The sequence below is a fragment of the Elgaria multicarinata genome, chromosome 1 (genome assembly GCF_023053635.1).
Source record: "Elgaria multicarinata webbii isolate HBS135686 ecotype San Diego chromosome 1, rElgMul1.1.pri, whole genome shotgun sequence".
Taxonomy (NCBI): Eukaryota; Metazoa; Chordata; class Lepidosauria; order Squamata; family Anguidae; genus Elgaria; species Elgaria multicarinata.
Window position 1 is genome coordinate 40,389,398 of NC_086171.1, and position 17,172 is coordinate 40,406,569.

The following is a 17,172-nucleotide window of genomic DNA, read 5'->3' on the forward strand; positions in this document are numbered from 1 at the left end:
CAGGGCTAATTGACACCCCCCTCCAAAGTGGCCAGATCTGGCTAAGTGGCCACCAGTTGCTGACCCTTCCCTGGGATCCCATGCAATCTGGAACCTGAAATAGCAAGCCTTCGTGGGGGTGACGGGGGATCAACCTTCCCTTCACGCGAGCGCAGATATTATTTACTGCTGCTGGTGGACTGGTGTGATTCTTAGCATACATGTCTGTCTCTGTTCTAGATGAGAGGATACCGGGAGTTTTAGGCAACTCGGACGATAGAAGCCATATACCTCACCAAGGATATAGGATATCCTCTTTCCCCTCCGTGAAGGAGCGGTCCGCTCTCTATCTGGCTCGGGCAGCTGCTGCTGCTGATCACGTCGGTGGTCTGACTGAACGAGTAAGTGTCTCATGCTTTACATTTCTCCCATTTTTCCGAGCCACAAGGAGTGTTTAAGCAATGCCTTTCTCCAGCAAATGGTCATACTGAAGCAAAGGAGAAGGGGGCAGTGGGGAGGTGGGGTGTTAATGCCGTGGTGGAATTATTTTTTATGGCAACCTCATTCTGTGCATGAAATTGCATACAATGCAGCCCCATTCATCTGAATGTCCGGGTGGCCACGCCGAAAGTTCAGTTATTCAGAAGTGCTATGTTGATGCCAAGGTAGGGATATAGAAGGAATCCATCAGGTGGAGGGGGGGCGTTTAGATCTCGACAAGCTTTCCTTGGTCCAGCCACCCAGACTTTGGCCTGTTTTCTACAATGAGCCCAACTTAGTGTTCAGCAAGCCGGATCGGCTTGCAAATTGTCTGTGTTTTTAATTTGTGCAAATTACAGCTGATTTTGATACAATTTTGTGTGATTTGTGCAAATTACATAAGTTTGCACACATTTCAGCTGCAATTTGCGCAAATTACGCAAATTGCTGCCATGATTTGCACAAATTATGGCTCAAAATGCAAAAACAAAATAAATAAGCAAAGTGTTTCCGGGGGGGGGGGACAACTTGTGGCCTTCTACATGTGTTGGTCTAGAACTTCCAAACACTCTGCCACTATGGCCAATGGACATAAGAAGAGCCGTGCTGGATCAGACTGAGGGTCGATGTAGTCCAGCACTCTGTTCACACAGTGGTCAACCAGCTGTTGACCAACAAAGCAGGACATGATGCAGCAACACCCTCCCACCCATGTTCCCCAGCAACTAGTGCACACAGGCTTACTGCCTCAGATACTGGAGGTGACACATAACCATCAGGGCTAGTAGTCATCGATAGCCTTCGCCTCTGGGAATTTATCCAACCGTCTTTTAAAGCCATCCAGATTGGTGGCCATCACTACCTCTTGTGGTAGTGAACTCCATAGTTTAACTATGCGTTGTGTGAAGAAGTCCTTCCCTTTATCTGTCCTGGATCTCCCACCAATCAGCTTCATGGGATGACCCCATTGAGTTCTAGTATTTTGAGAGAGGGAGAAAAATGTCTCCCTATCCACATTCTCCATACCATGCATGATTTTGTACACCTCTGTCATGTCTCCCCTTAGCCTCCTTCTTTCCAAGCTAAACAATCCCAGCTATTTATTTATTTATTTATTTATTACATTTTTATACCGCCCAATAGCCGAAGCTCTCTGGGTGGTTCACAAAAATTAAAACCATTAAAAACATAACAAAACATCCAACCATCTAAACCTTCCCTCATAGGGGAGATGCTCTAGCAGCTAGAGCATTGAATATTATGTCTAGCCCGTTAATCATTTTAGTTGCCCTTTTCTGTGCTTTTTCCAGCTGTACCTAAACTTTTTTTAGATGTGACCAGAACTGTACACAGTATTCTAAATGTGACCACACCATAGATTTGTACAAAGGCAGTGTGGTGACGGGTAACGGGAGTGGCAGGCCAACATATCTGGAAAGCCACATGTCGCCCACCCTGGACATACAAAGGACACTGGGGATTCTGCCACACAACAACTTAGATAGCTTTTACTGCTGTCATGAATGCTACCAAAGAATCTGATCACTAATAGTTGACAAGCCTGTGGAGGATCCTCTATTCTCTAGTCCACTCCACTCCTCCTTTAGCTACAGAGAACTACAGTTCCCAGGTATCCGTGGCAAGAGGTGAATAACTGCTAAACCAGTTCAGTTTGTAGCATAGATATGGCTGCAGTGACACTGAAAGATCAGAACGTTCAGGGAAAAAACAGGATTAAAGAACGGTGCTATTATGCCTACATTGAGCTATGTAGTTTATGGGTCTACAAATATATACTTAGTTACATAAAAAAAATACTTTCTGTCGTTCTATGTTTCATTCAGAATTTCACACACGAGATCCCTTTTAATTGTCTTGATAATCAGAAAGCAACAAGGTAGGAAATTTTATGAACACGGGTGTCGCCGCCTAACCCAGTTTCTGCAGCCTGTTGTGTAGTTCAGGCTGACAGTCAAAATAACATTGTGATTAAAACTCCGCTAACATAGAAGAACTGAAATGTGCAGAAAAGCCATTGGAACTGGAGTAGTTTGCAGTGTGGTTTGCAATATGCTGTCTTTTCTCGTGACGGTTTGTTTATTAATATATTGTTCCGGATTCTCGTTTACGGGCCCTTTCTACACCTAGGATTTTTCCAGGGATCTTCCCTGTGCATCCAAATGCCACACAGGGGGTCCCAGGAGCAGGCAGGGACAATCCCTCTATTTTCCTGGGATAACCCTTGGGTGTAGAAAGGGCCACAGTGTACAAATAAGCGTGAGATCTGCATGTTTACATTCAGAGTTTTCTTAGGTGTCCCATTACATTCCCTGAGATGCACTAATGATGTTCAATACCTCTTCATGATTACATCTGCATATCACATCCAAACAGGAAGGAGGCGAAGAGAGACAATCCTGGCTCTCACCCCACCCCCCAAAATTATGCAGTTCCCTCCTTCTACAGTGTTCCCAAAATACAAACCTGAACACTTTACGGAGTGCCGTAATATTTACCGTTTATGATTGGCCTTTGGTGGACAGGATTAAATTGGGAAAGGATTGAGAAGTTTTACTGAATTGGATAATGTTGCCTATTCTCTTCTGCTGGGGGTGGGGTTCCCGTTCTTATCTACACACACCCAGGGCAAGCATCACTGCTGCCTCTCCTTCTTGCTGTTGCTACTTGTTTACGTGCCCTCTCTGACTGAGGGAGCAGTGAAAGGAGAGAGAAGCAGGAGCCTTGTCCTCTCTGTCTGAAAGACGGCATGGGCCCAGAAGGAGGGGCAAACAAATGGACAGAGAAATCAATGGCAGCAAAGAGGAGGAGATGGCTGCACCCCAGGATGAAGGTCTATTGAGAGCATCTTACCTAAGGCCTCTCCAAACCTGGCAGTGGCATTGTCCACCCCAAACCCTCACGGTAGAGGGCGGTGCAAGTCTCAACAAGCAACTATTCAAAAATAATTTCAGGCACACTGTTGGACGGTTGCCATTTATACTCTGAATTTGGTCTCTCTTATATTGATTGAGCTAGAGCAGATGATGAATATCCCATTTTGTAACTGCCCTGTACACACGACCGGGTGTGTGTGCAATGAGCACAAGTGAACTGGGATTGCACCCACGGGCCTCACCCCAACCTCTACGGGTACATCTGGGCAAATTTCAAAGGATTATCGAGCTTCAGTTCACATACAGGTTCAATAGCGCAAAATTACTGAACACATTTCTCCCCATCCCTACCTGATCGCAAAGATCCTTTACCAAGATCTTCCAGTTCAGCCAGTGTTGCAGGTCTATTTCTTTTCAGCATCTGTAAGGCTGGCAGATGGCTGTCCTGCAGGGATTGGGGAGGGGGCGTTCTGCACCCAAGAGCAACTGATGGCTGATGCTTGCACCTAAGCCATGGTGCAGGATGGAAGTGACGTCCTCCCTGCCCCTATTTACATGGCTCCATCGTTACCCTGTCATTGGTACTTGTTTCTGCTAGCTTTACACCAGTTGTGTTAGCTGCCTGTGTTACTCTCTCAGTAAACTTACAAACAGGAATTAGAAGTATCTACAAGCGCCTGGACTGAGTTTGTTTTGCAGTATCTTCTTGCTGTGACTAGAGACTTCTTAACACCATTAATCACAAGCCAGTGGTGGGGTGATGGCAGTGGAGTTTGCAGTGGTTTGATGCTTAGCATGCCTTGGAGGTATGGAATGAGCATGTGTATATGCGCATTAACCAAAGCTACTGCATGAGTTTGGTCTTTCCCACTAACATTGGGCACACTGAGGTTATGATGACGTTTAGCCCACTGTTTCCTTAGAGATGGCAGAAGCTCAGAATGACAAGTCTCCTAAAGCCACCATCAAGAAGGCAGAGGAGGACTTGCCACCACCTCCTCCTCCACCCCCACAGGATTCTGCTCCAGCCCCAACTTCAGCGACTGGGAACCAGGAGTCCAACCCACTGCCTGTACCTCCCCCTAAGGAATCCTTCTCCAAGTTCTATCAGCAGCGTCAAGTGAACGAGCTGAAGCGTCTCTACCGCCACATGCATCCGGAGCTCAGGAAAAATTTGGAAGAGGCTGTGACGGAGGACCTGGCAGAGATGCTGAGCACAGATGACCCTAACGCCCCAGCCTCGGTGAATCTAGATGCTGTGCTTCCAGGGGAGGTTCAATCCATGCGCTGGATCTTTGAGAATTGGACCCTCGACTCCATTGGAGAACGTCAGGCTGCCAAGAAGCTCGCCGAAGAGGAAGACATCCCAAGTGGAGATGTGAAGAATAGATCCATGAGGTTTGAAAGCCAGCCGGCCAATGGGGAGAGGCTGCTTGCTTCGGCCAAGACATCTGAGAAAGAGCACACCACAGGGGATGTGCACACAGCTCGTTGGTTATTTGAAACCCAGCCACTAGACTCTTTGAACAAAATGTATTTGGAAGAGACCGATTTACAAGAGGCGGTCCTCAAAGAGCCCATTCAGAGGGGGGACGTCAAAGGGGCTGCCCAGCTCTTTGAAACCCATTCCTTAGATGCGTTGGGCCGCTGCAGTTCGGTGGAGGAGCAGAGCATCTTGCAACTCAAGTCCGAAATCCAAGAACTCAAAGGCGACGTCAAGAAAACCATCAAGCTCTTCCAAACAGAGCCCCTCTGTGCGATCAGGGATAAAACCGGGAATATCCATGAGATCAAATCTGTCTGCAGAGAAGAAATACAGAGCAACGCAGTGAAGACCGCCCGCTGGCTCTTTGAAACCCAGCCTCTGGACACCATCAACAAGGACACGTCCAAAGTACAAGTCATCCGAGGGATATCGCTAGAGGAGGTGGCAAGGGGGAGCGTCAGCGGAGCGAAATGGCTGTTTGAGACTCAGCCCCTAGATGCCATCAGAGAGTTTAACGTGGAGGAATCAGACTTCAAAGCATCTCCGGATCTCATCCAAGGGACCGACGTGAGTAAGCAGTGCTTGCTTTTTGAGACTCATCCTCTTGACATACTAAAAGGAGAAGCCTCCGACAGCATCCCGGCCAAAGAAGAAGTTATCAAAGGGGACGTAAAATCAACCCTCTGGTTGTTTGAAACCCAACCCATGGAAGTGCTGAAGGACAATTTTGAAGTGGGGCATTTAAAGAAAGTAGAACTTTTGGATGAGGAGAAAGGAGCCGTGAAGCAAACAAAGCATGTATTTGAGACCTGCCCTTTGGGCAGCATCTCCAAACCTCCCCCTGAAGACTTCGCGTCCGCTAACATACAAGAGGTGGAGAAAGGGGATGTGAAAGCCTTCAAGAGTCTCTTTGAGACACTCCCTTTAGACAGCATCCGGCAAGTGAGCACTGAGGAGGCTGTCAAGGAAGGAGAGGAAATACCACCTGGGAACGTCAAAGCCAATCAGTTCCTGTTTGAGACGACACCTTTGTATGCTATCAAAGACTGCTTGGGCAATTTCCACAAAGTCACTTCTGTGAGCAGAGAAGAGGAAGTTACAAGCGGAGATGTTAAGAATTACAAATGGATGTTCGAAACCAAGCCTTTGGACCAATTTGAGGATAGTAACCAAAAAGTGGATATTATCAGGGGAATCACTAAGCAGGAAGTGGTGGCTGGGGATGTCAAGACAGCCAAGTGGCTCTTTGAAACGCAACCCATCAATGTGATCCACAGCCAAATGAACCAAGAAGAACAGAATGTGTTAGAGAAAGGAGACGTTCCCCAAGGGGGTGATGTGAAGACCCGCAGGTGGTTGTTTGAGACACATCCAATTGACGCCCTGTATGAAAAGGATGAGAAGAAGCAGGACAGTGAAGAATCTGTGCCATGCGCTGATGTTAAGTCATGCACGTGGATGTTTGAAACACGGCCCCTGGATTCCCTGAAGGGCCAGGAAGAGCAATATTTGCAGGTCAGCAAGTCCTATCGCCCAGACGAATTGCAAGGAGTAGATGTGAAAACAGTCAGGCACCTCTTTGAGACAGAACCCCTAATCAATAGTATCGCTGATGACGTTGATTCAAAGAAAATAATCAGGTACTCCAGTCGTGTGGAAATACAGTCTGGAGAAGTGTCCAGGGTGAAGGAGTTTTTTGAAGCCAAACCCTTGGATTCAGCTGATAAAACATGTAAAGCCACGAAGGAAACTGATTTCCCAACAGATGGAAATATTGAACCAGGAGCAGTGCACAAGTTTACCTGGCTCTTTGAAAACTGTCCCATGGACACCTTGAAAAGCAGCATGGAGGGTATCCAAGAGATGCCCCCCGAAAAGGACATCCAAGGTGGAGATGTTGGAGGCAAAAGATTTGTTTTCGAAACCTACTCCCTAGGTCAGATCCATGACAAGGAGAATGAGGTGCAAATTGAGAAAATCCAGGAAGAGACAACGAATAAAGCCAGTGTCAAATCCTGCACCATGCTCTTTGAAACCCAGCCCCTGTATGCCATCCAGGACAAAGATGGAGGATATCATGAAGTCACGTCTGTGAAGAAGGAAGAAGTCATGAAAGGCGATGTGAAAGGGGCCCGATGGCAATTCGAGACCAAGCCCTTGGATCAGATCAAGAAGAATGAAGAGGTGTTCGTGATCAGGGCTGTTACCCAAGAGGATTTCAGGAAGGGGGATGTCCAAGCGGCCAGGTGGAGGTTTGAAACCGAGCCTCTGGATTCTATCTCTGACGAAAAGACGCCTGTCTTGAGGACCGTTGATGATGTGCAGAAGGGGGATGTCCGCTCTAATAAGCAACTCTTTGAGTCAGAGCAACTGAGTCAAAAGAAGTATGTGAGGATGGTGAGCGTCAGTGATGTTCAGCAAGGGGATGTGAGGACATCCACGTGGCTCTTTGAAAACCAGCCAATTGACTCCTTGAAAGGAGAACTTGAAAGCACCTCCAACCTGAGCACCGTACAGAGAGAGAATATCCATAAAGGAGATGTGAAACGCTGCACGTGGCTGTTTGAGACCCAGCCCATGGACAGCCTCAAAGACACAGAGGCTTCTGCGAGTGCTGAGCCCCTGGAGGTAGTTCCCGGGGCCAATGTAAAGAGCACCACGTGGCTGTTCGAAAGCACACCTCTGGACGAACTCAACACTTCTCAATACTGCGCAGAAATGGAAGGAAAAAAGAGAACGATAGCATACACTTTGGAAGTTCTCTTCTGCCATCGAGTGATCCAACATGGTGGCATCCTTATTGAAGCCAATGATACCGAGAGCGTCAAGATGGCAAAATATCATCTTGGTAGCCAAGCGTCCCCGGAAATCCAAAAGGAAGAGGTCATGGGAGGCAATTTGCAAAGGATCCTGTTGCAGCTACTTCAGAGGACCAACGTGGAGGCCCAGGGGGTGTTGGTGGAGGAAGAGGCGAATGGGGATATTAAAATCAGTCCAGTGCAGCTGTTGGAGCCTAGCAAAGCAGAGAAAAGCCAAGAGGACTTGAGGGATGATGTGGCGAAGATCCTCCAAGGATTTCTCAGTCAAGAAGATGCCTCAGTCAAGAAAGGAATCATTATGCAGGAGACGGAGACCGGGACAGTGAAGATGACAATCTATTCTCTTCTTCGCTGTGTTGCTCAGCAGCACGGATTTGTTAAGGGCGATGTGAAGTCAACACTTGGAAGCCTGATGGCTTCGTCGCAAGAGCACAGGGCAACAGCAACCGTCAGGCGAGAGGACAACGAAAGAGGCAACGTCCAATTGTACACCAGCTGCATCGAGAAAGGCGACCTCGACTACTTGAAGCATCTCCAAAGGGAGTCAGAGATCGAATCCCTAGTTTCCTCCCAAACGAAAGAAGAGCCACTGAAAACTGTGCAAGAGGTGGTGGTACCTGCCAAGGTAGAGGAGGGAAAAGTAGTCACAACGGCCGACGTGCTGTTAGGAACTAGCAGTGGGGCTAAGCGAGCGCTCTTGGGCGAGAGCAAAGACGGTTCATTAGAAAGGGAGGCAGTGCATGCGAGTGACCGAGGCCCTACTCTGCATTGTCTTGGGCCATCTCCACCCCCAGTGATAGCCAGAGAAAACGTAGTTGCTGGGAATGCTGAATTAGACATCCAGATGGTACAAAAGGCACAGAATGGTAGCCACAGGGTAGTAGCGAGAGAAGAAATAATAAGCCCATGGGGTAGAAAGGAAGGAACAGACATCACCAAAGGGTCAGATCAGAAGGATGATATGGCCGGGGTTATCCACTGTTCCACAGTAGGGGGGATCAACCAGATAACAACGCAGCCCAAAATGCAGACTCCCGGGAGTGACCTTCAAGCAGCAATGCAGAGTTTAAGACTAGCCACAGCAGAGGCCCAAAGCCTCCAGCATCAGGTCCGGAGCAAGCTGCAGAAGACGACAGGAGACATTCAGCTCAGCGGCACTACTGTGCAGCCCCCGGCCGTGACCATGCCATCCACAGGACACAAAGAGGGCTGCGCAGCCACCAAGCCTCAGCAAGCTAGCAACGTCACCTTCATCAGAGTGCAGGAGACCTCCCAGAAGTCCCAAGCAAAGGTGTCCCAGAAGAGCACGGCATCACATGCAAAGGTCAGTGCTTCCGAGGAAGTGCAGGGAGGCGCGCTGCCCTTTGCGGCCTGCCAGGACGCCCGCCTTGTGCCTAGCGCAGATCTTAGTATTAAGGACGGCCTTTATACTGCCAGGCCAGTGAAGTCCTATGTAAATCCATTTATTGAGTCCGATTACAAAGAGCACTCCGTTCCAGAAGAACGAGAGCAAGACGCTATAGTCGGAGGGGATGTAAAGACAGCTATCAGAGCCCTGCAGAGTGCCGCAGCAGAACAGAGGCAAGTAGAGAAAGAGGATGTTGTCCGTGGCAACTTAAAAGCCACACTCAAGTCCCTGGAAAAATCTAACATTAATGTCTCCAAAGGAGATTTTAAAGCAGCTATGATATACAGGAACGCAGGGCAGTCCTATTCCCTCTGTAGAAAGAAAAACGAAGGTCAGTCTGTTAGTGACCAGGCGGCTGCTGTAGCAGCTACAGGCTCACAAGCTCTTAATGATTTTCCCCCTCCTCCTCCAGCTTCAGTGATGACAACCGAAGACCGCTCGCCCTCAACCAAAGAGAGAGAAGCTGATGGGGTAGGGTGTTCCCCACCCGTGCAATCACACCTCCCTAAGACTCCCCTGGCTGCCCCAGCCAAACCAAGTGATCCCAGGCCTGTAGAGAAGCCGGAACTTCCTCCCAAGCCAGACGTTCTTGCCCCACCCAGGAAGAAACCCGTTCCCCCTCCCAAACCAGAGTTCCTTTTAAAGGAAGCGCCCCACCAGCACCCTGCCAGCTGCAACAAAGGGCCATCGCGGAAGGCAGCTCCCAACCTGTTCCCTTCCAAAACTCCAGCCACAGTTGAGCAGAACAAACCGAAGACTCCACCCACTGCAAACCAAGCCTGTGCATCTTGTGGGACTGAGGTACAGGAGCATTCTGCGTGCAGACAGCATCCAGAAAGCTGCCCTGTGCCTCCGTCACCTGTGGCAACGACTGAGGAGGGTGTTCGTGCTGAGAAAACGGCAAGGAAAGAGACAGTGAAGACGCCTCTCCAAGTTGCAGAAGAAAAGTATCAAGCAAAGAAGGAAGAGAAGAGCAAAGTGGAAGGAGCTGACCACAAGCCTTCGTCAGAGGCAATAAAAAATGGATTGGCTGGCTGTGAAGGAGGGAACTGCCATCCAACTAAGGAAATCCAAGGATTCCCATGCCAACAAGAAAATGGATGTGCATTGCCTGGTGGGATGCCAAACTTGTCTTTCGGTTGCCAAACAGGTCTCACTAACCTGGAAGGTCAGAGGAAGCCATATCTTTCTGCAAAGTGTCATGCCAATATTCTGAAGAAAGGAACAGTCACAACACATGCCTCATCATCAAAGTCAGAAAGTGTCGGCACACCCGGAGCTTCGGGTTCCAAGGATAACCAGAGAACAAGTCCAAAAATACAAGAAGAGGTCTCAGAGGCTGCTGTTTCAGCATCTTCTTCTGTACAATCAAAACAGTTCTTTAAAGGACATCAATTTGTGGACAGCAAGGAGTTAAAAGACCCAGAAATGAAGACTGAACAAAACTTAGAGAAGGAAACGCCGGTGGTGGTGATGCGGGGGAAAACTAGCAGAGAAACGGAAGATGAACGTCGCAAGAGACTGTCGGTCCACAAGGAGGAGATCATGAAAGGCAATGTCAAGGAAGCCATGGAGATATTTGAAAACCTGCGAAAGCAAGAGGCGCTCCAGGAAATTCTAACCCGAGTGAAGGAATTTGAGGAGGAAACCTCTAAGGTGGATGTGAAAGCTTTGAGAAGCTTGTTTGAGAACGTCCCTGATTGGGTGGTGCATCACAAGATTCAACAAACGAAACAGCCCAGGATAGAGAAAGCCGAGCAGATGAAGGAAGTAAAGGAAGATTCGGACAGTGTTTCATCTGTGGAGTTAGCTTTTGAAGATCTAGAGAGAGCAAGTGCTGAGATCATTCACTTAAAGGAGCAGACTCTGAGAAGGCTTCTGGACATTGAAGAGGCCATCAGGAAAGCTCTGTGTTCCATCTCTAGCCTGAAATCCGAATCAGACATAGCTGGACTCTCGGGACTTCTCAAGGAGTCTCTTGGGAATTCTCAGAATCTTGCAGCCGGCAACAACATTCGCAAAATCAGCATTGTCTCCAGCAAAGCCAAGCAAGAGAGAGGGATACAGAACTCATTCTGGGAAGGTGAAAGGGGGGCAGAAAAGCAAGAGATGCCCAAAGTGGAGCTAGAGATTCCCCACATCATTCAGCCCCGAGCGAGCTCGCCTTCTTCTCCTTCTTACATCTCCATTCAGTCTGCTGCACGGAAAACGGCAGAATCACCTAAAGCGGCACACTCTCCCTTGTCCAACTACAATGAAATTACAACAGAAAGGGACACACTCGCTCAGGACATTTTTAGCACATTGCCACGTAAATCCGTGCGGTCCGACGGCTGCAATGTGGCCTTCTGTGAAGGTGAACAGGAGGAGCTCATTCAGATGAAGAAAGGAGCAGGTTTAATTAAACAACAACATCTCAGCAGTCCTGAGCATCTCCATCATCATATTGGCAGCAACGGCGATAAGGATCGGGAAACATCATCCAAAGTTTCCCTGAGTGCTTTGAGCCCATCAAATCCACGGAGGCAGAAAAGCATACTAGAACTACAGACAAGCCCTGATGGATCCAAGCTCTATGGAGCTACCAGAACCGTGACCGAGCAGTACGAGGAGGTGGATGAGTTTGGAAACAAAATTATCACTTCGTCCACCACTGTCACCAAGCAGTCGGAGACTCAAACGTCATCCACGTGCGGTATGGTCTCCTGCCCTACCAGATACGAGGTGACTGCATCTCCAATCCTTCGTAGATATCTCAACAGCCCAGCAGAATTCCAGCCCAATGGTGGGCACCAGGATACAGGAGTTGTGTTTGTCACTTTTAGCAACTCCAAGCCATCAAAGAAATAGGCGGAGGTAAATTTTCTTGGTGGAGGATAACCACTATGCCTGCAATCTACAAACTAGTTAACACAGAGTACTCGGAGTTAAGCCAGTTCAATCAAACTGATTTTGAAAGGACTCAGCTGACTTAAACCCAGTGTATTCAAGATTAAGCAATTTGTGGATTGGCTTGTATATTAAACAAACAAACAAGAGTGTTAGAAAGAACTAAAAACAGTTGGAGTGGGAGTATAACCAATACATTCAGAACCAGTTCTTGAAGAAAGGACTTGCCATCACAACTGGATTTCAGGTCCCATAGATTAAAAAAGAGAGAGAAAACAAGAAATAAACAAGGCAGCTTATTTCAAGAGCCTTATAATGGTCTTTAGGACTTCCTATAAGGATGGCTTTGCTTATCAGGTTGAGAGCCAACATTCTGTTTCCAGCAATAATGGACAGCCAGAGGCAAAAGAGAGACTGGTACTGAATGCGAGAACGGATGAGTGAGCCAATATTCTGAGAAATACATTCATTTACTGTACATTTTCCCACCTCTTGCTATCAACAGAAACCTCATGACATGGAACGCGCTCTTCTTCGCACTCATCCTAGTCATATGCCCACAAAACCACAAAATTCCTTCTCTCGTGTAGATATATCAATGGGTTGGGGGTGGAATAGCTATTCTCGTAGCTACCAACACTTTCTACTTTAGTACATTTTCATTGGCTCGAGGATGTTTAGCACTATCCATATTTAGCAAAGGGAGTACATAAATCAGAATGTTAAGAATTCCCATCTTTGTTCTTTCCCCTCATGAGAAAGTGGGGGAAATATTCTAGTTAAAATGGGGATGTTTTTAGACATATTGGTTATTGCTTTCCTCTTTTTTTAATTTTAGAACAGTAATTTATTATTCTTTGTTAACATGTATTTTATTCTAGACTCCTTGCTTTTGACCTTACCTGTTCAGTGTTTAAATCAACTATAAAACCATGTAAAGCAATTTTATTATGATGTTTTTTGTACATTCTCATGTGAAGATTTTAGACATTTTGTGGGGGGGTTGTTTCGTTTTTTAAATTTGCATTCTGACGGTAAAGTTGACTTCTGAAAAATAGCTTGAGTGGATTTGGTTTTGTTATTGTTGCGTTTGCCTGAAGGTTTGCTCCTCTTGAAAGCACATTTTAGACCATTTTTTTCTTCTTCATCAGCTAGTTGGACCTGACAGAAGCCTTGTTTAACAAACAAGCAAAGCCAGGCGACTGGATGTGTGTGACATTTCCATGAAAATATTCCATGAGATTGGAATGGGGGATTATTTATCTATTTGTTTGCTTGGTTTTCTAGCGCGTTCAAAGGCCTGTTTAAAATACTCTGACCATTTCTTCACACTTTACCAGCATGATCTACAGCAGTGGTTCCCAATTAGCTAAGTACTGCGGACCCCTTGTTTTTCAATTGCCAAGCCATGGACCCCTCCTTTTGAAAAATTTGTTCTCTCTATGGTAGTTACCTGTGAGAAGCAATTTTTTGGAGAAAATAAGGGGTAGCCCCTAATAAGCAAAGGATTTTAAGTATACTCAAAAGTAGGCCATAAAATTTGTGATATTACCACGCAAAAATGACAATGCTTTAGTTAGGAATATAAAGACGAATTTAATTTTACTAACATCAAGTTTACAACTGAACAAATTATGACATGTGTAGCAGCTACTAAACCTAAATGTGATGGGAGAAATCATGCCTCTTTTTGTCCCGAACAATCCCTTCCACATCCGGTTCAATATTTCCTACTTTTAATCTCAAATCTGGATTGACATCAAGCCGAGTTCTATGCTTGTTCTTCATATAACAAAATGTCGAAAATGTTTGTTCACAAAGATATGTGGAACAAAAGGGAACTAGATGTTTCAAAGCGTTTTCACCTCACTTCTTATAATCAGGAAAAACCTTCACCCAGAATTGGTCCAGTCTGTATTCTTTGAAAAATGATTTCAATGAACCATCACAAGTCACGTCAACAAGTGCATCTTGCTCTTCTGCAGATAGAGTTGTTAGTTGTACATCACCACATTCAAAAGGATTCCTTATCCATGAGGTATCAGGATTAGGTGCAGGGAAGAAATCTCTGAAGCCAGTCGCTAAATAACGCAGGTGCTCAGTGACATTATATTTTACTTCTGGTAGGAATTCATTGTCAGTGGACTCCAGAAATAAATGGTGAATATGTGAATGGTGCCACGGACCCCCTGGGTGGGTTACGCAGACCCCCTGGGGTCCACGGACCACCAATTGGGAACCACTGACCTACAGAAATTAGGAGCGATCCTATATGGTCCCTAGACATCGTCCGGGCAGTATGGGGGCATAGGATAGTTCAGATTCTTGAATTTGAGGTCAGAGATAGCACTCTGACCTCAGACCCAGAAGTCCAATGCTCCCTGACTCATCCCCCTCACCGCCGGCATGGAGGGAATTGTGTCAGCTGCCTCTCTGAGATCTCTACCTGAGAGAGGAGGGAAAGGGGGGGTGTTTCTGTGGGTGGGGAGGGGACATGCAAGCTATCCCCCACCCTCCCCAACCTCACCTAGATGGGCAAAAACACCTATCTACCAAAAACTGGGTGAAGCGTGGAAGCAAAGATGGCCTCCCTCCATGCTCCTCCTACTCTGTATAGGATGCCCATCAGCCTCTGGGTCCGAAGGCTGATGGGAATCCGGATAGGATTGCACCCTAAGGAAGTTTTCCCCATTGTTTTATCCCTGCCAGGAAACGATTCATCACCCTCATCTACATTTCAGTACACCAGACAGCTATTAAAGGCGCAGAAGCAGGGCCGGTTTAAAAAACCAAAACAAAGTGGCATTCCTGCTACATCGAACTTTGCTCATAATACCCTTCTGACATCACTCAAGCAAATTCCTGCGCATGCATGCGCGTGAGCCATTCTGAGTGCCATTTTCTTGGTGGAAAGGTAGGATACAAATTGGATAAATAAATAAAATGAAGCAAAACAGGTAAATTGTAAATAAATAATAATTAAATACATTAAAATCAGATATCTGCCAGAGGTTCAGGATTCAAACAAGCCCCCAATTTTACATGCTACATACATATCTCATGTACATATGAGTTGTGCTGGCTGGCAATACAGTAGCTTATAAGAAATGGTCCAGGAGAGTGTTTAGTGCAATCATGGTTTTTATTAAAAAACAAAAACCAATTTCCATAGAAATAGCTAGACAGAGCGTATTTATTTATTTATTTATTATTACATTTCTATACCGCCCAATAGCCAGAGCTCTCCATAAAAGTTCTAAAATCTTTTATGGCTGCCTTAGCAGGTCTAACTTACGGAGTGCCCTTCCCCACCTGGCACTCTCCAGATGTGTGGAATTACAACTCCCATCATCCCCAGCCAGTATGGCCAGTGGCCAGGGAGGGCAGGGTGAGGGAGAGAGTCTAAAACCTAGATTGGAGCCAATCCAGATTCTGGTATGTTAGAACCACTAGAAAAACCATGGTGTTGATTTCTAAACATTACAGTGCTGACAAACCATTTGCTAGAAATATGGATTAACACAGGCAGGAAGCAAACACTGCCCAGCCATAAACAAGCGGTTGTGTGAATTAGACCGAAGTTCTCCAAGATGCTGAGTGCACATACTTAAGAAGTATAAATTCCATCTCATGATGTTAATTGTACTCACAAGAGCGACATATTGAAACGTGCTTCCACTGAAAACAGATTTATTTATTTTATTCATTGCATTTCTATTGTGAATAGCTCTCTGGGCCATTCACGACAATTAAAACCGTAAAATACAACATGATAAAATATAATATGAACATTTAAAAGTACAGTATTACAAAGGTTTAAGACTCTGATGCTGTCCAAGGAACCTAGCAGTGTTTATTATCCAAAGCATTTTGTCCCAGAGATGTATTGGATAATGAAGTATGTTTATCATCTGTCCAATTTTGGGTTGATGTACATGGTGGATATTTAAACCCCTCAATATTACAACATAGACCACTTTAAATATGTACACATTTACATGCATAAATAGACATAGTGGCTCATTATACTGTAGAAATGGTAAAAAATAAAAATAAAATAAAACCTGCCTTGAGGAAGAGCATGTACATCCACAGGTAAACCAATATTGTTAGGAATACAGGTAATGATGCTAAATCTTAGTCCATCTAAAAACTGGTACTCAATCATTGATAGGGAGTAAACTCTGAAAGTCCAAAGACCATGAGAAAAAGCGAACGATGCACAATTCTCCAATAACTCGGAGCTGAATTTGATGTGAGCATGAGATTTGGAGGGCAGAATTGTGCTTAATCCTAGATGTGTATTTGCCTAATGCCAGGAAGAGACATAATTGAAAGCATTAATCCATACAAACAAAGCATTAAGCAATAAGACATACAGATGTTTGTATCAGGCGCATTATGTACAATGTGCTTCATCTGAAAGTTTTATTTTTTATCTTAAAAAAAACTGGATAAGTGAACATTTTGTATCATTCAGAACTCGGAGGTAAACACCGGTTCTTTTAGACATAAGCAAAAAAGGCAATCTTGTTCAGGATTTTAATTAAGGTTGCTTGCCGTATATAACTTTAACCTTTTGAAAATCAAGCGATCGCTTGATTGAAATCCGTCACATTGATTTTTGCAGAGAGCTGCCAAGTTATTGTGGGCAAAACTGAGCGCTGGGTGCTGAGGATTAAAATTCTGGTCCCAAAGGAACTCTGCTGACTGACCATCTCTCCATCATGCTGCCAACAATAACCTCATTGTTTGTGTCAATGGCATTTTCCTAATGCCTCAGGGGGGCATTTATAGCAGGTGAAATAATAGCACATGTCATCTATTCCTTTCGTGAAAGCAGGCCTAGTCCAGGAAACTGACATGGCCATCTTACATTACTCCCTTCTGTGGCTATAATTCAGGGCAGTGGAATTATAAAACAGGTGGAGTTACTTAAAAGTGCGAGTCAAAAACAAAGCAAGAGCAAAGCCACTCTTACCAACCCCTGTGGTCAGCTTTTCCTCACAGACTTTAAGCATCAATTTGCAGGATTTAGGGCCTATATTTTAGGAGATCTAAATTCAAGTTTCTGGACTCCAACTGGGAGCAGCACAAAACATTTTGATGCCTGAGGCAAAGGACAAGGTGGTGTCCAAAAGCCGAATGGACTGGGAGTTGAGTTTTACTTAAGCACTGATGATAGGATCGCATCTTCCAGCACACCTGAAGCAGCAG

The 17,172-nt window shown here is 45.8% G+C and overlaps 1 protein-coding gene across 2 annotated transcripts; it reads left to right on the plus strand.

The window, feature by feature from the left end:
- Positions 1-225: 225 nt before the first annotated feature.
- Positions 226-12,128, plus strand: XIRP1 (xin actin binding repeat containing 1). 2 transcript variants are annotated; one of them, XM_063126151.1, is made up of 4 exons: positions 226-380; positions 2,304-2,356; positions 4,277-8,982; positions 9,479-9,572. In XM_063126151.1, the coding sequence occupies exons 3-4, from the start codon at positions 4,279-4,281 to the stop codon at positions 9,485-9,487; spliced, it is 4,713 nt and encodes a 1,570-aa protein (XP_062982221.1). In that variant the 5' UTR covers positions 226-380; positions 2,304-2,356; positions 4,277-4,278; the 3' UTR covers positions 9,488-9,572. The 2 variants fall into 2 exon arrangements, with proteins under 2 accessions (XP_062982221.1, XP_062982215.1); XM_063126145.1 differs by having other exon boundaries at positions 4,277-12,128.
- The last annotated feature ends 5,044 nt before the right edge of the window (positions 12,129-17,172 follow it).